Source organism: Cebus imitator, unplaced genomic scaffold (genome assembly GCF_001604975.1).
Source record: "Cebus imitator isolate Cc_AM_T3 unplaced genomic scaffold, Cebus_imitator-1.0 Scaffold296, whole genome shotgun sequence".
Taxonomy (NCBI): Eukaryota; Metazoa; Chordata; class Mammalia; order Primates; family Cebidae; genus Cebus; species Cebus imitator.
In genome coordinates this window covers 838,257-856,985 of record NW_016107611.1, presented here as the reverse complement: position 1 = coordinate 856,985, position 18,729 = coordinate 838,257, and the positions used below count along the sequence as shown (strand labels likewise).

The window sequence follows — 18,729 nt, the reverse complement described above, 5'->3', positions numbered from 1 at the left end:
TAGGTTCAGGCAATTCTCCTGCCTCAGCCTCCTGAGTAGCTGGGATTACAGGCACGCGCCACCATGCCCAGCTAATTTTTTGTATTTTTAGTAGAGACGTGGTTTCACCATGTTGACCAGGATGGTCTGGATCTCTTGACCTCGTGATCCACCCGCCTCGGCCTCCCAAAGTGCTGGGATTACAGGCTTGAGCCACTGCGCCCGGCCCTCTCTATTCTTAATTTTGTTAATTTCTGCTCTTCATAAGATTAGATTCCTTTCTTCTGTTAAGCTGTGGGTTTAATTGGGTTTTGTTTTTTGGTTTTGTAATTTGGTTTTGTTTTTGGGGAGCCATTAGTGAGCCTCCCTGTCAGTACAGATGCTCACAGTTTCTTCAGCCATTCCAAGCTGGGGCCCTAGGAGTCCTGGGGGTAGCTGGGCATGTCAGGCATGCTCCCATCATTTCAGACAGGCATTGGATAATTAATTGTAGGGTGTGGCCTGGTTGATCGTGATTACATACTTGGTGTAGGGGCTGAGTGGGGGCAAAATTAGAGGATGGCCCACAGTGGTGAAGGACAAAACCAGCACCAGCTCCTTGGCCCAGGCATTCGTGAGGAAGGCAGCAAGTCTTGCAGCCATCTGGTCTCAGCAGTGGCAATGGCTTGTTATTTTTTTCAGTTCCTTAAAGTATAAGGTTATGATATTGATTTGAGACCTTTCTTCCTTTTCATTTTAAGCATTTATAGCTATAAATTTCCCCCTTAGCACTGTTTATATTGTGGATTTGTTTTCATTTATCCCAAGATATTTTCTAATTTCTCCTGTGATTTCTTCTTTAATCTATTGGTTGGTTGTGTGTTATTTAATTTTCATATATTGAATTTTCAGGTTTTATTCTGCTATTCATTGCTAGTTCCTTTCCATTTTGATCAGCAGAGATACTTTGTGTGATTTTAATCTTTTTATATTTATTAAGGCTTTTTTGTGGCTTAACATTTGGTGTATCCTAGAGAATGTTCTATATGTACTATAGAAAAATGTGTATTCTGCTGTTATTGGGTGGAGTGTTCTGTATAATTGTAGTGTCTCTTTCTCTATATATGCACATATATATATGTATACGTTAGGTCCATATACTTCAAAAATGTATTAGACATAGAAAATTGCTTAATTTTAAAATTGCTTATGTCCTTTGTTAAGATACCATATAATCCACCAGACTGAGGGAGATTTGTGATAAAAATGACTTAGTAGGATACCGTTTGTAATCCCACCATTCAGTTCAGTTTTAACATTCTTTTTTGCATCTTTTTCTGTTAATGAAAATTGACTGACAGTTTAAATAGATGATTTCTGCTCCTCTGCCCCTCCCCCAACATACACATAATTTGATTGACCTATTTGTTTTCCTTTCTATGATTTTAAACTTTTCATTTTGAAAACTTAAAAAACACAGAAAACTACATAATGCCACAAACTCTATATATCCATACTGTCTTAGCAGTTTTCAACTTTCTGCTGTTCCTGTTTTATCTATTCCCTTTTGTTTTTGCTAGAGAATGTCATATCACCCATGGATTTATCAGTGTCCATCTACAACCGTAACTTCTTATTGTCACTTAATATCCATTCTATAATCAGTATGAGTTCATATGTATTTGTTTTATACTTTGTGTTATAATCCAGTATTGCATCATTTATTTTGTTATCAAGTTGTTTCTACTTTGACCACTTGGAGCTTTTTCAGGTTGGCTCCTGTGATTGAAATCACCGGTGATTTCTAGAAATGCAAATTAAAACAATAGTGAGATATCATCTTACACCAGTCAGAATGGCTATTAAAATCTGTCACAGATCTCAGGAGATCTCAGGTAAGGAGCCCAAGATGGATCAAATAGCACCTTTATTCAGTAGGATGTCCTGTCCTCAGAGTATGTTTTTGTCGACTTTGTCAAAGATCAGTTGGCTGTAGGTATGTGACTTATTTCTGGTTCTCTTTTCTGTTCCATTGATCTATGTATCTATTTTTATACCAGTACCATGCTCTTTTGGTTACTATAGCCATGTGGTGTAATTTGAAGTCAGGTAATGTAATGCCTCCAGCTTTGTTATTTGCTTAGGATTGCTTTATCTACTCAGACTCTTTTTTGGTTCCATATGAATTTTAGAATTGTTTTTTCTCATTCTGTGAAAAATGATGTTAGTATTTTGATAGCCATTGCATTGAATTTGTAGATTGCTTTGGGCAGTATGGTCATTTTTAACAATATGGATTCTGCTGATCTGTGAGCATAGGATGTTTTTCCATTTTTTTAATGTCATCTACAACTTTCATTAGTGTTTCATATTTTTCTTTGGTTAGATCTTTTACCTCCTTGGTTAAATACATTCCTAGATATTTAAATTTTTTTGTAGACATTATAAATTGGATTGTATTCTTTGTTTTTTAGCCTGATTATTATTATTGTATAGAAATTCTATTGACTTTTATATATTGATTTTTTTTTAATTCTGAAACTTTACTGAAGTCATTTATCATATCTAGGATTCTTTTGGAGGAGTCTTTAGGGTTTTGTAGGTGTAAGACCAGATTGTCGGAAAACAGATACTATATGACTTACTCTTTTCCAATTTAGATTCATTTTATGTCTCTCTCTTGCCTGATTACTTTGGCCAGGACTTCCAGTGCTATGTGGAATAGGAGTGGTGAAAGTGGGCAATCCGGCCGGGTGCGGTGGCTCAAGCCTGTAATCCCAGCACTTTGGGAGGCCGAGGCGGGTGGATCACGAGGTCAAGAGATCGAGACCATCCTGGTCAACAAGGTGAAACCCCGTCTCTACTAAAACTACAAAAAGTTAGCTGGGCATGGTGGCGCGTGCCTGTAATCCCAGCTACTCAGGAGGCTGAGGCAGGAGAATTGCCTGAACCCAGGACGCGGAGGTTGCGGTGAGCCGAGATCGCACCATTGCACTCCAGCCTGGGTGAAACTCCGTCTCAAAAAAAAAAAAAAAAAAAGAAAGAAAGTGGGCAATCCTTGTTTTATTCCATTTCTTAGAATGCTTTCAGCTTTTCCCCATTCAGTATGATGTTCCTATGGGTTGTCATATATGGCTTTTATTATTTTGAAGTATGTTTCTTCTGTGCCTACTTTGTCAAAGGTTTTTATCATGAGAGGATGCTGAGTTTTGTCAAATGCATTTTCTGTATCTGTTGAGATGATCATGTGGTTTTTTATTTTAATTATGTTTGTAGGCTGAATCACATTTATTGGTTTGTGTATGTTGAACCATCCTTGCATCCCTGGAATTATCTTTTTGATGTGCTATTAGATTTGGTTTGTTGGTTTGGGTTTTTGTTTATTTTTGTTTTTTGAGGATGTTTGCATCTATGTTCATCAGGGATATTGCTCTGTAATTTTCTTTTTTGTGGTTGTTGTGTCTTTGACTGTGGTATCAGGGTGATACTGGCTTTATAGAATGAGTTAGGGAGGATTCCTTCCTCTTAGATTTTTTGGAAGAGTTTCAGTAGAATTGGTACCAGTTCTTTGTACCTTTTGTGGAATTCCACTGTACATTTGTCTGGTCCTGGGGGTTTCTGTTCTTGGAAGGTTTTCCATTGCTGATTCAATATCACTGCTTATTACTGGTCTGTTCAGAATTTCTGTATCTTTTTGGTTCAATCTTGGGAGGTTGTATGTTTCCAGGAATTAGTTCATTTTCTCTAGAATTTCTAGTTTTCAAGTGCATTTTTCATAATAGTCTCTGATCATGTTTTGTATTTCTATGGTATTAGTTGTAATGTCTCCTTATTAATTTCTGATTATGTATATTTGGATCTTCTCTTTTCTTGGTTAGTCTTACTGACAGTCTATCAATTTTATCTTTTCTTTTTTTTTTTTCTGAGACAGTGTCTTGCTCTGACACCAGGCTGGAATGCAGTGGCACGATCTTGGCTCACTGCATCCTCTGCCTCCTGGTTCAAGTGATTCTTCCGCCTCAGCCTCCCCAATAGCTGGGACTACAAGCGTGCACCACCATGCCAGTTTGTATTTTTGTAATAGAGATAGGGTTTCACCATGCTGGTCAGGATGGTCTCTATCTCCTGACCTCGTGATCCGCCCACCTCGGCCTCCCAAAGTGCTGGGATTACAGGCGTGAACCACCACACCTGGCCCAATTTTATCTTTTCAAAGATAAGAATAAGATTTTCATTTCATTGATCCTTTGCATGGTTCATTGGTTCTCTATTTTATTTAGTCCTGCTCTGATCTTTGTCATATCTTTCTTCTTCTAACTTTCAGTTTGGATTGTTCTTATTTTTCTCGTTCCTGGAGGTGAGACATAAGATTGTTAATTTTTTACCTTTTTTTTTTTTAATGTAGGCATTTAATGCTATAAACTTTCCTCTTAGCACTGCTTTTGCTTTTTCCCAGAGGTTTTGGTATATTGTATTTTTATTTTCATTCATTTCAAGAAAATTAAAATTTGTCTCAATTTTTTCGTTAACCCAAAGGTTGTTTAGGATCATGTTTAACTTTCATGTATTTCTATAGTTTCTAGATTTCTTCTTGGAATTGATTTTCAGTTTTTTTTCTGCTATGGTCTGTGAAGATATTTGGTATGATTTTGGTTTTTTTTTTTTTTTTGAGACGGAGTTTCACTCTTGCTACCCAGGCTGGAGTGCAATGGCGTGATCTCGGCTCACCGCAGCCTCCGCCTCCTGGGTTCAGGCAATTCTCCTGCCTCAACCTCCTGAGTAGCTGGGATTACAGGCACGCACCACCATGCCCAGCTAATTTTTTGTATTTTTAGTAGAGACAGGGTTTCACCATGTTGACCAGGATGGTCTTGACCTCTTGACCTCGTGATCCACCCGCCTCGGCCTCCCAAAGTGCTGGGATTACAGGCTTGAGCCACTGCGCCCGGCCATGATTTTGGTTTTTAAAAAATGTATTGATACTTGTTTTGTGACTTAACATATGGTCTATGTTGGAGAATGCTCCATGCACTAATCAGAAGAGTGTGTATTCTGCTGTTGGGTAGAATGTTCTATAAATGTCTGTTAGCTCCATTTGACCTAAAATCGAATTTAGGTCCAGTGTTTCTTTGTTGATTTTCCATCTCAATGTATCTAGTGCTGTTTGTGGGGTGTTAAGGTCCCCCACTGTTATTGTATTGCTGTGTATTTTTTTAGATATAATAATATTTGTTTTATGAATTTGGGTGCCCTGGTGTTCGGTGTGTATATATTTGGGATTGTTATATCTTATTTGTTTATTGATCCCTTTATCATTATATAATGACCGTCTTTGTCTTTTTTTTACTGCTGTTGATTTAAAGTCTTTTTTTAATCTGATAAAAAATAGCTACTCCTGCTCATTTCTGGTTTCTATTTGCATGGAATATCTTTTTCTACCTCTTTACCTTCAGTCTGTGTCTTCATCAATGAGTTGAGTTTCTTGTATGCAGCATATGGTTAGTTCATGTTTTGTCATCCATATTGCCAATCTCTATCTTTTAAGTAGAGCATTTAATCCATTTATGTTCAAGATATGCGAGGTTTTATTTCTGTCATAATGTTAATTATTATGTACTTGCTTTGTAGATATTTTTCTTTTCTTCTTTGAGTGTTTGTAATTTTGTGGAATTCTGTTATGTTGCCATTTGATCTTCTTCCTTTGTGTAATTATTTTATAAGGCCTGTGAGTTTTATACTTTTGTGTCTTTTTTTTTTTTTTAAGACAGGGTTTCACCATGTTGGTCAGGATGGTCTTGAACTCCCGACCTCAGGTGATCCGTCCACCTTGGCCTCTAAAGTGCTTGGATTACAGGCGTGAGCCACCATGCCCGGCCGACTTTTGTGTCTTTTATGATGGCAAGTATCAACCTTTTGTTTTCCTGGTTAGAACGTGAGCATTTCCTGTAGAGCTAGTCTAGTGGTGACAGACTTCCTCAGTGTTTTTATTTTGGGAAGGCTTATTTTTCCCTTCATTTATGGAGCTTATTCTACTAGATATAAAATTTGTGACTGACGGTTTTTGTTTTATTTTTTTAAGCAACTTGAAAATAGAATCTCAATCTCTTCTGGTTTGTAAGGTTTCTCCAAGTTCAATTGTCTGATAGGGCTCCCTTTATAGGTGACTAGACACTTTTCTCTTGCTAATTTTAGGATTGTATCCTTCGTATAGACCTTAGTCTGATGATTGTATGTTGTGATGAGTTCCATCTTGCAATATATTTTCCTGGAGTTTGTTAGATCTCTTTTATCTGGGTGTCTAAAGTTCTTGCTAGATTAAGGAAGTTTTCCTCAATTATTTCCTTAACTATGTTTCCAAACTTTTTACTTTTTCTTCTCCCTCAGATATACCTATGATTCAATTCATAGGTTTGGTCGCTTTATGTTATTTCATACTTCTTTAAAGCATTGTTTTTTCTTCTTTATTCTTTTTTCTTCACTTTCATCTGACTAGATTAATTCAAAAGACCCGTCTTCAAGTACTGAAATTCTTTCTTTTGCTTGTCTAGTCTATTGTAAAAGCTTTCAACTGTGTTTTGTAATTTCTTCAATGAATTTTTCATTTCCAGAAGTTTTTGTTTGGCTTTTTTAAAAAAATAGCTATCACTTTCTCTTTGGTAAATTTCTCATTCTATCCTGAATTGATTTTCTGATTTCTTTCTATTACTTTTCAAATTTCTTTTGTATCTCATTGAGCTTCCATAAAATCAGTATTTTAAATTATTTATGTGGCTTGTTTTTTCCTTTATGATCTGTATTTCTTTTATGTTGGTTTTTTCCTGTCTTACTGTACTGACTAGAACTTTCAATAATGTTGAATAAAAGTGGTGAGCTTAGATATACTTGCCTTGTTCCTGATTTTCTCAGGGAAACCTTTAGGTCTAATTTTGGAATATTAAATCAGCCTTGCAGTCTTGAGATAACCACTACTTTGTCTTGATTTATTATACTTTTTATACATTGTTAGATTTGATTCAGTAACATTTTTGTTAAGAATTTTGTAAATATGTTCATTAGAAACATTAGTCTGTAGTTGCCTTTTCTTGGAATGTCTTTATCTTATCTTGATGTCAGAATAATGCTGGCTTCCTAAAATGTGTTGAGAAGTATTCACTCCTTTTCATTTTCCTGGAGGAGTTTGTCTAGCATTGGTATTATTTATTCCTTAAATGTTTGGTAAAATTCGTGGATGAAGCCCTATAAGCCTGAAGTTTTGTTTGTGGAAATGTTTATAAGTATGAATTATATTTCTTTGGTAGTTAAAGGGCTGTTCAGATTATCCGTATGTTCTCAAGTAAAGTTAGTTTGTGTCTTTCAATAAATTTGTCCATTTCATCTGCATTGTTGCATTTATTGCCATAAAGTTTATAAGGTCCTTATTTTTTTTAAATAATATATGCAGGATCTATAGTGATGCCACCTCTGATTCCTGATACTTGTAATTTGTGTCTTCTTTCTGTTTATATCATGCATGCTAGAGTTTATTAATTTTATTCTTTTCAAAGAACTAGCTATTTATTTCTGTTTTCTATTTATGTTTACTTTGTATTTAATTTGTTCTTGTGCTTTTAGTTACTTTGACTCATTTCTGCTATATAAATTTCACTCTAAGTAGAAATTTTGATATGTTGGTTTTTTCATTCCATTTATAAAGTCTCTTGAATTATTTTTGATCCACAGTTTATTTAGAAGTATGTTCTTTATTTGAATATTTGAAGATTTTGCAGAGATGGTTCTGTTCATAATTTCTAATCAGTTGTGGTTAGACTATCCTTTGTATGACTTGACTTCTTTTGCATCTGTTAGAACTTGTTCTGTGGCCTAGAATATGGTTTGTCTTGGACTATGTTTTATGCGCAACTGAAAAGAACATTTTCTGCTCTTACTGGATAGAGTCCTATAAAGGCCAAGTAGTCAACTTGGTTGTTAATGTTGCTTCAAGCCTGTGTCTTATTACCTACTTGTTTTTGGTTGTGTTTGCTTCATTTTTAACAGCATTTGTTTGTTTGTTTTCTGGCTGCTGCTGCTGCAACTAAGACCCTTTTTTGTTTCTTCAGCTTTTGAGCATTCTGGAAAACCTGAATTCACAGAATCTTCTTGGTCAGAAGCCATGGTTAGTGGGCTGTTTGATAATTGAGAGGGGAAAGGTGACTTCAATCCCCAGTTCCCTGAATGTCTTCCCAGAGTCGTCATAATAGGTTTCATGGAGGTTTTTGAGCATCTTTTTCCTCTGGTTGATGCTCATCAGCAGATAGCATTTGTGGGCTTTGTCCTTTTGATGTTTCTGCATGTGTTTTTCGTAACTCCAGATCTTGACCAGATGCAGTGGCTCCTCATTGCAGTAATCCCAGCACTTTGGGAGGGTGAGGTGGAATGATTGCTTGAACCTAGGAGGTAGAGGTTGCAGTATGCCAAGACTGTAACACAGTATTTCAGCCTGGGCAGCAGAGCAAAACCCCATGTTTAAAAAAAAAAAAAAAAAAAACTATGGACCTTGATGTTCAAGTCAATAATTCCAGCCTCTGGGGAGCTGGTGTCCTTAGGGATTGCCACGTCCTTTTGTATCAACTTTTTGGCTTCTGCTGGTTGGCCATTTCCAAAGACAAGTGTCTTTTAACAACGTCATCACCCTTCTCAATTCTGGAAAAGTTCTGGTAGTCTTTGAGCAGCATAAGGGGACAGGTCATCTTGGCTGAGCTGGATTGGTTTCTGAATGGCATATCCATGGGCGGCTTGGAGGAAGAGAGTTGGAGGCTACCAGCACCACTGATTAGAAGGAAGTCTGGTGCTTCCTCCTCTTGGCTTCTCAAAAACTGGAGCTTGGGTTTCAGTGGAACTTAGCATCCTCCACACAGCCCTTGGCATGGTGATTTCTGACCCACGAGAGTCCAGGTCAGCTGTTGCTTTCACAGTGTGGACTGGGTTACACGTGCGCCACCATATATCTTCCTACTTCCTCTACTAGCTTTTGGAAAGGGTTGTTGAAATCTGCAGCTATAAATACAGATTTTTCTATCAGTTATTTTGAGCACATTTCTAGATGTGACTATTGTACAAGGAGAGCCTATAATTGAGGCATATATTTAGCCTGATTTCTGTAGTTGCTACTTATGATTCAGTTGCTGTAGCCAAAGAAGAGGAGACTTTTAATTTACCATTCTTATAGGCAAGGAAGTCAATTTTTCATTTCTAAGTACTTACTGAGATCTTATTTTGTTGCTCTGCAGCCTAGCTGGTTTCTACCTCCTGTCCTAGTCTTAGATCTGTAGTTCTGTGTTTCCACAGGCAAATGAAACCCAAGAAAATCCATGATGGTAAAGATAAGCTGAAAATTTCCATTATGAACTAAAGCCTGATACTGAAGGACTGTGTGTAAAAATTGGACACATCTGGACAAAGCATTCACTTTGGAGTTAAATATACTGGAGAAGACACACAGGCAGCAAGACACATACTCAGAAAAGACCCAGGAATACCTTAAGCACTCACCCGGGGCTGATCTCAAATTTTCTGTCTTAAATATGGCTTTTAAAAAAATTGTTCTCTTGGTTGCAGCTGCTTTTCAGAGCTCCTATAAATTTATTCCAGCCAGTATGGAGTTGTTTCTTAACGTTTCCACAGGGAAAACAAGAGCTTAGATCTTCATAATTCTATACTTTGATCATGTCAGTCTCTTGGTCCTTTATTCCTTATTCTCTCTATCCTTTCAGGAGACAGGAATCAAAATGAGATGGCGACTCTTCACAAAGCAGAATTAAGGTGCTTTCCGCTGGGAGAGCTTTCATGCTGGCAAATCAAGAGACATGTTGCAAGCAAATTAGCCAGAAGTCAAGATTCCATGATAAATATTGAAGTACAGAGCTCTCAGTTCCCCAGGCACCATGATTCCCCCTGTCAAGTGGGAGCAGGAGAATCTGTTCAAGCTTCTGAGGATGACAGCTGTCTAGTGAATCTCATGGGAGATCATTCCAATATCATTGGAAATCAAGAATTTCCAACTGAGAAAGTTCAGAATTCATGGAGTAAAATTTATCAGAGAAGTTGTAAGCAGACCCAGATGAAAAACAAATTATGTATATTTGCTCCATGTGTTAACATTTTTGGTTGTATTTCACACCATCATGATAATATATTGCACAAAAGAGATAAAGCTCATAGCAATAGTGATTGTGGTAAAGACACCCTAAAGGTGTCACCTCTTACCCAGTATAGTATTCACACGGGACAGAAAACCTACCAGGGTAATGAATGTGAAGAAGCCTTCGATGATGGCTCCAGTCTTGAACTTCATAAGCAGGTGCACTTGGGAAAGAAGTCTCCAGCATGTAGTACCCATGAGAAGGACACCAGTTATAGCTCAGGTATTCCTGTTCAACAAAGTGTTCATACTGGAAAAAAACGCTACTGGTGTCATGAATGTGGTAAAGGTTTCAGTCAGAGCTCAAATCTGCAAACTCATCAGAGAGTCCACACAGGGGAGAAACCCTATACATGCCACGAATGTGGTAAGAGCTTTAATCAGAGCTCACATCTTTATGCTCATTTGCCTATTCACACAGGAGAGAAGCCTTATAGATGTGACAGTTGTGGGAAGGGCTTCAGTCGTAGCACAGATCTTAACATTCATTGCAGAGTTCACACTGGAGAGAAACCTTACAAATGTGAGGTGTGTGGGAAGGGCTTTACTCAGAGATCACATCTTCAAGCCCATGAAAGAATTCACACTGGAGAGAAACCATATAAATGTGGAGATTGTGGTAAACGCTTTAGTTGTAGCTCAAATCTTCATACCCATCAGAGAGTCCACACTGAAGAAAAACCATACAAATGTGATGAGTGTGGTAAGTGCTTTAGTTTGAGCTTTAATCTTCATAGTCATCAACGAGTCCACACAGGAGAAAAACCATATAAATGTGAAGAGTGTGGTAAGGGTTTTAGTTCAGCCTCAAGTTTCCAGAGCCATCAGAGGGTCCATACAGGAGAGAAACCATTTCGATGCAACGTGTGTGGTAAAGGCTTCAGTCAGAGTTCATATTTTCAAGCACATCAGAGAGTCCACACTGGAGAAAAACCATACAAATGTGAAGTGTGTGGAAAGCGCTTCAATTGGAGCTTGAATCTTCACAATCATCAGAGAGTCCACACAGGAGAGAAACCCTACAAATGTGAAGAGTGTGGTAAGGGTTTCAGTCAGGCCTCAAATCTTCAAGCCCATCAGAGCGTCCATACTGGGGAAAAACCTTTCAAGTGTGATGCATGTCAGAAGCGATTCAGTCAGGCCTCACACCTTCAAGCCCATCAGAGAGTCCACACCGGAGAGAAACCATATAAATGTGACACATGTGGTAAGGCCTTCAGCCAGAGGTCAAATCTTCAAGTCCATCAAATAATTCACACTGGAGAGAAACCATTTAAATGTGAGGAATGTGGGAAAGAGTTCAGTTGGAGTGCTGGGCTCAGTGCTCATCAGAGGGTCCACACAGGAGAGAAACCCTACACATGTCAGCAGTGTGGGAAGGGTTTCAGTCAGGCCTCACATTTTCACACACACCAGAGAGTCCACACTGGAGAGAGGCCTTACATATGTGATGTCTGTTGTAAGGGCTTCAGTCAGAGGTCACATCTTGTCTACCATCAGAGAGTCCACACTGGAGGGAATCTGTAGAAATTTGAGGTGTGGTTCACCCTCCAGTTAGAGTTCACGGCTTTGTCTCCATTGGGAAGTGCATGCTGATGACTATGGAAAGCTCCTTTAAAACTAGAAGGTTCAAAGAATCTTTACAGGAAAGAAGTCTCTCAGATGCTGTGTTTCAGACTTGGTTAGGACATGAATTCTTTACAAATGTCATATTTCACAGACAGAAAACTCTGTTCTATAAATATGATCCGTGTTTATATCTGCGTTGCCAAGTGTCTCAGTTCTCAAGATGTAACACAGCAGAAAAGTATTGTCAGAGTCTGCCCAGGAGAGAGGCCTTACTTTAAAAAAAGTATGATTGAGGCCAGGCACGATGGCTCATGCCTACAATCCCAGCACTTTGGGAGACCGAGGCAGGCGGATCACGAGGTCGAGACGGAGACCATCCTGGCCAACATGGTGAAATCCTGTCTCTACTAAAATACAAAAGTTAACTGTGTGTGGTGGCGCACGCCTGTAGTTCCAGCTACTCGGGATGCTGAAGAAGGAGAATTGCTTGAACCCAGGAGGCGGAGGTTGCAGTGAGCCAAGATTGCACCACTGCACTCCAGCCTGGCGCCTGGTGACAGAGCGAGACTCTGTCTCAAAAAAAAAAAAAAAAGTATGATTGACAGAAAAAATTCATGTCAACTAAAATGTAACCTCTATATAGGGAGGTGTTTTTCATCACTGTATCTCTACTATGTAGAATTGTGCTTGGCTTATAATAGGGCCTGGCAATTACTGAAAAAAGTGAAGAAAATACCTATAATTAGGACAAATATTTGAAAATTCTAGTCTGTTTTCTACCCGAAATTCATATTAATTTATATTCAAAGGGAATTTTGTAAGTAGCCTTAATAACGTTAGTTTCAGGAAATACTAAAGTACAGAAAAGTATATAATACTACCATCCATACTAATACGAATTTGGACAAAAGACCTGAATGGCTCCCATCCTTCAGCCTTAGTTGTTTGTACAGTGTAACATCAGTTGTGTAGTATAATTTTTAGTATCATTAGTTTATAGACTGAACAATACTTTTTAAACTCTAATGTGACACTGCAATTTACATGATTAGAATTTTTGGACACTAATTCATTAAGGTTGAGCTTTACTGTAACTCTGAAAGTGTTAAAAGTAGCTACTGATGACAAAAAGTTTCTTAATAAATTTGAATTGTTAATAATTTGTTTCATTATTTCTATTCAGGTTCAGATCAAGTTTCTTTTCTATGTGTCGTCTTTATTCCTTCTAGACTTCTAGAAGGAGCTTTGATAGATTTCAGGCACATTAATTTGTCACATTCCCTTAAAAGGGGGTAGCAGGGCAAGAAACCTGTTGAGTTTTTATTGAAATTTTATCTATTGTTTATTTTATTAAATAGAGCCTTGCTGTGTTGCTCAGGCCAGTCTCAAACCCCTGGCCACAAGCATTTCTCCAACCTTGGCTTCCCAAAGTGTTGGGATTACAGATGTGAACTCCTGTGCCCAGGCTTGAAATTGTATTCAATGTAATGATTTAGATGGATTACCATTTACACAGCATTCTATGCTTAATGCCTCTTAGTATGAGTGGACAATAAATACTCTTTGACCTGGCAGCCCTAGCACTAGAAATTTCACTTAGGAGATTGTGACAAAAGTGAGAAAGATTGTACACAAGGATATTTATCCTGAATTCAAAAAGGAAAATGTCAGTAAAATATTTGAGTAAGTCTTGATATATCCTTATAATATACAGCCATTAAGATGATCAGAGATCTGTAATAACTAGAGAAAACATTATTCATGAGAAAACTAGGTTGGAACCTTCCTGGGAAGATCCGATTAATAGAAGTCTGTCTAATGATGTGATTATATGCATAGAAATAATGGAAGGATATTAATATGCTAACAGTTGTTTACTCTGGCATCGAAGGTTGGGATATTTAACTTTTCAAAAAATTACAGTGACATCAATTTTATCAAAGCAGTAAAACTGAAATAAAGTTATGCGTAAATGAAAATCCCTTATAGCTAAATCTAACTTGTTTGCTTTACCTAATTATATGGCATGTAATCCTGTGTTACAGTTATGTAACTGACTTCAGCCACTTGACACTCAAAGGCTGAAAACATAAGAAAATGTAGTGAAAGGAAGGCAGTTTTGCTAACCAAATGCTAGCAGTTGGGAAGTGACCAGGCTCATGCCTTAAAATACCATTTCAACTTTTTGTGAGGGAGTTTAAGAAGGAAAACTTGGTGTGGGAAATAGGTTGGAGCGATGCAGCCAGATGGCAGGTCTTGCATGTCTTGTTCTGATGGTTATCTTGAGTAATCGCCCGTCTGGAGGTCCAGTTAGCATCATCTTGACTTTGGCCCAGGAGTGGTGGATGAACTGTTCATAACTGCTCCTAAGTGGGAGGATTGTGCAGTTGATTCGATTAGTTTCTGTGTCAGGTTTGCTTTAAAAGTAGATCCTGGAATTTCTAAGCAAGCAGATTAGACAAGTGAGCACTGTGCATGAAATACCTGACGGGAAAGAGAGAGATGAAGAGTTTTAAGGTATAAGGCCACGTTCTGGGGTTGGAAAGGAAGGGGAAAAAAGTTTTAAAATGCATTTCAAGGCTGGAATACTCAGTTACAATTCCCCACTTTCAAACTTCATCCTTTTTTAAAAAATTATTATTACACTTTAAGTTCTGGGATATATGTGCAGAATGTGCAGGTTTGTTACATGGGTATACATGTGCCATGGTGGTTTGCTGCACTCATTAACCTGTCATCTACATTAGGTATTTCTCCTAATGCCATCCCCCCCCAGCTCCCCACCTCCTAACAGACCCCAGTGTGTGACGTTCCCCTCCCTATGCCCATGTGTTCTCATTGTTCGGCTCCCACTTATGAGTGAAAACAGGCAGTGTTTGGTTTTCTGTTCCTGCGTTAGTTTACTGAGAATGATGGTTTCCAGCTTCATTCATGTCCTTGCAAAGTACATGTACTCATTCTTTTTTATGGCTGCATAGTATTCTGTGGTGTTTATGTGCCATATCTTCTTTATCCAGTCTATCATAGATGGGCTTTTGTGTTGGTTCCAAGTCTTTGCTATTGTGGATAGTGCTGCAATAAACGTACATGTGCATGTGTCTTTAATAGTAGAATGATTTATAATCCTCTGGGTATATTCCCAGTAATGGGATTGCTGGGTCAAATGGTATTTCTGCTTCTAGATTCTTGAGGAATCACCACAGTGTCTTCCACATGGTTGAACTAATTTACACTCCCACCAACAGTGTAAAAGCATTCCTAATTCTCCACATCCTCTCCAGCATCTGTTGTCTTCTGACTTTTGAACGATCACCATTCTAACTGCTGTGAGATGGTATCTCGTGGTTTTGATTTGCATTTATCTAATGACCAGTGATGATGAGCTTTTTTTCATGTTTGTTAGTCACATAAATGTCTTCTTTTGAGAAGTGTCTGTTCATATCCTTTGCCCCCTTTTTGATGGGGTTGTTTTTTTCTTGCAAATTTTTTTAAGTTCCTTGTAGATTCTGGATATTTGTTATCAGATGGATAGATCGCAAAAATTTTCTCCCATTCTGTAGGTTGCCTGTTCACTCTAATGATAGTTTCTTTTGCTGTGCAGAAGCTCTTTAGTTTAATTTAGATCCCATTTGTCAATTTTGGCTTTTGTTGCCATTGCTCTTGATGTTTTAGTCATGAAGTCTTTGCCCGTGCATATGTCCTGAATGGTATTACCTAGGTTTTCTTCTAGGGTTTTTATAGTTTTAGGTCTTATGTTTAAGTTTTTAATCCATCTTGAGTTAATTTTTGTATAAGGTATAAGGAAGGGGTCCAGTTTCTGTTTTCTGCATATGGCTAGTCAGTTTTCCCAGCATCATTTATTAAATAGGGAATCCTTTCCCCATTGCTTATTTTTTACCAGGTTTGTCAACAGATGGTTGTAGATATGCAGCATTATTTCTGAGACCTCTGTTCTGTTCCATTGGTCTATATATCTGTTTTGGTACCAACACCATGCTGTTTTGGTTACTGTAGCCTTTTAGTATAGTTAAGTCAGGTAGCATGATGCCTCCAGCTTTGTTCTTTTTGCTTAGAATTGTCTTGGCTATATGGGCTTTTTTTTGGTACCATGTGAAATTTAAAGCAGTTTTTTTTTTTTTTTTTTTAAAAAAAAAAAAAAAAAAAAAAAAAAAAAAAAAAAAAAAAAAGGAAAGGAAGAAAGAGGAAGAGGAAGAGGGAGAGAGAACAGGGGTGTTGCTTTATTGCCCGGGCTAGAATGCAGTCTAAAACTGGGTATGCCTGTAATTGTGTTTAATAATAGAGACATTAAAAAAAAAAATGAGGGAAGAAAATAATTAAAAGCAGCCAACCAGTATTTCATTTAAACCTGTAAATACGTGTGATGTAGTACTGATAAGAGTGTATATTTTGTGTATTTAAAGTGGAGAGTTCTATGAATGTTAATTAAGTCTACTTGTTCCAAATCTGAGTTCAAGTCCTGGATATCGATGTTAACATTCTGTCTCATTGATCTATTTAATTTTGATGTTGAAGTCTCCCGCTATTATTGTGTGGGGGTCCAAGTCTCTTTGTAAGTCTTATATATCTGGGTATTTCTGTATTGGGTGCATATATGTTTAGGATCTTTAGCTCTTCTTGTTACATTGATCCTTTTATCTTTATGTAATATCCTTCTTTGCTTCTTTTGATCTTTGTTGCTTTGAAATCTATTTTATCAGCAAAAATTGCAACTCCTGCTTTCTATTTATTTATTTTAGCTCTCCATTTGGTTGGTAAATTTTTCACCATCCCTTTGAGTCTTTATGTATCCTTGCATGTGAGATGGATCTGGATGTAGCATACTAATGGGTCTTGGCTTTTTTTGCCTGTCTGTGTCTTTGGATTGGGGGATTTAGTCGATTTAAATTAATAACAATATATGTGTGTTTGATACTGTCATTTAATGTTAGCTGGCTGTTTTGCCCATTAGTTGATGTCTTTATTTTTTGGTATTTTTTAGAAAGGCTGATACTGGTTGTTCCTTTCTATTTGTAGTGGTTCTTTCAGAAGCTCTTGTAAAGCAGGCCTGGTGGTGATGAAATCTCTGAGTGCTTGCTTGTTCACAAAAGATTTTATTTTTCCTTCGCTTATGAAGCTTAGTTTGGCTGGATGTAAAATTTTACATCCATAAAGCAGTTTTTTCTAATTCTGTGAAGAAAGTCAATGGTACCTTGATGGGAATAGCATTGAATCTATAAATTACTTTGGGCAGTATGGCCATTTTCATGATACTGATTCTTCCTAACCATGAGCATCGAATGTTTTTCCATTTGTTTGTGTTTTCTTTTATTTCCTTGAGCAGTGGTTTGTAGTTCTACTTGAAGAGGTCCTTCACATCCCTTTTAAGTTGTATTCCTATTTTACTCTCTTTGTAGCAGTTGTGAATGGGAGTTCACTCATGATTTGCCTCTCTGTGTGTTATTGGTGTATAGGAATCCTTGTGATTTTTGCACATTGATTTTTATCCTGAGACTTAGCTGAAGTTGCTTATCAGCTTAAGGAGATTTGGGGCTGAGACAATGGGGTTTTCTAAATATACAGTCATATCATCTGCAAACAGAGACATTTGACTTCCTCTCTTCCTTTCTTTCTTTCTCTTGCCTGATTGCTCTGGCCAGAATTTCCAATACTATGTTGAATATGAGTGGTGAGAGAGGGCATCCTTGTCTTGTGCTGGTTTTCAAAGGGAATGCTTCCAACTTTTGCTCATTCAGTGTGATATTAGCTGTGAGTTTGTCATAAATAGCTCTTATTTTGAGATATGTTCTATTAATACCTAGTTTATTGAGAATTTTTAGTAGGAAGGGGTGTTGAACTTTATCGAAGGCCTTTTCTGCATCTATTCAAATAATCAGGTGGTATTTGTCATTCGTTCTGTTTTGTGATGGATTACATTTATTGATTTGCATATGTTAAACTAGAGTTGCATCCTAGGGATGAAGCCGACTTGATCATGGTGGATAAGCTTTTTGATGTATTGCTGGATTTGGTTTCCCAGTATTTTATTGAGGATTTTTGCATTGATGTTCATCAGGGATATTGTCCTAAAATTTTCTTTTTTTGTTGTGTCTCTGCCAGGTTTTGGTATCAGGATGATGCTGGCCTCATAAAATGAGCTAGGGAGGAGTCCCTCTTTTTCTGTTGTTTGGAATAGTTTCAGAAGGAATGGTACCAGCTCTTCTTTGTACCTCTGGTAGAATTGAGCTGTGAATCTGAGTGCTCCTGGGCTTTTTTTTTTGGTTGGGAGGCTATTACTGCTTCAATTTCAGAACTTGTTATTGATCTATTCAGGTATTCGACTTCTACCTGATTTAGTCTTGGGAGGGTGTATGTGTCCAGGAATGTATCCGTTTCTTCTAGATTTACTGGTTTATTTGCTTAGAGGTGTTTGTAGTAATCTCTGATGGTAGTTTGTATTTCTGTGGGATCAGTGGTGATATCCCCTTTATCATTTTTTATTGCATCTATTTGAATCTTCTCTCTTTTCTTCTTTATTAGTCTGGCTAGTGGTCTATTTTGTTAATCTTTTCAAAAAAAACCACCTCCTGGATTCACTGATTTTTTTTGAAGGGCTTTTTGTTTCTCTGTGTTCTTCAGTTCTGCTCTGATCCTAGTTATTTTTTGGCTTCTGTTAGCTTTTGAATTTGTTTGCTCTTCTTTTCTAGTTATTTTAATTGTGATATTAGGGTGTCAATTTTAGATCTTTCCCACTTTTTCCTGTGGGCATTTAGAACTATAAATTTCTCTCTAAACACTGCTTTAGCTATGTCCCAGAGATTCTGGTACATTGTGTCTTTGTTGTCATTGTTTTCAAAGAACTTATTTATTTCTGCCTTAATTTTGTTATTTACCCGGTAGTCATTCTGGAGCAGGTTGTTCAGTTTCCATGTAGTTGTGCAGTTTTGAGTGAGTTTCTTAATTCTGAGTTCTAATTTGATTGTACTGTGGTCTGAGAGGCTCTTTGTTACGATTTCCTTTTTTTTTTT

General features: G+C 37.4%; 1 protein-coding gene and 1 pseudogene across 2 annotated transcripts in view; one reads left to right on the top strand and one right to left on the bottom strand.

Annotated features, from left to right (window-relative positions):
* The window catches only part of ZNF235 (zinc finger protein 235), a 22,217-nt gene extending 10,144 nt beyond the window's left edge, over nt 1-12,073 (top strand). The window contains exon 5 of one of the 2 annotated variants that reach the window (XM_017502383.2): nt 9,708-12,073. In XM_017502383.2, the coding sequence (XP_017357872.1) occupies nt 9,708-11,662 (1,955 nt within the window). In that variant the 3' untranslated portion in view covers nt 11,663-12,073. The remainder of the gene's footprint in view (nt 1-9,707) is intronic. The other variant, XM_017502385.2, reaches the window with a different exon arrangement.
* LOC108285299 lies at nt 194-1,621 on the bottom strand (annotated as a pseudogene).
* Nucleotides 12,074-18,729: the final 6,656 nt, after the last annotated feature.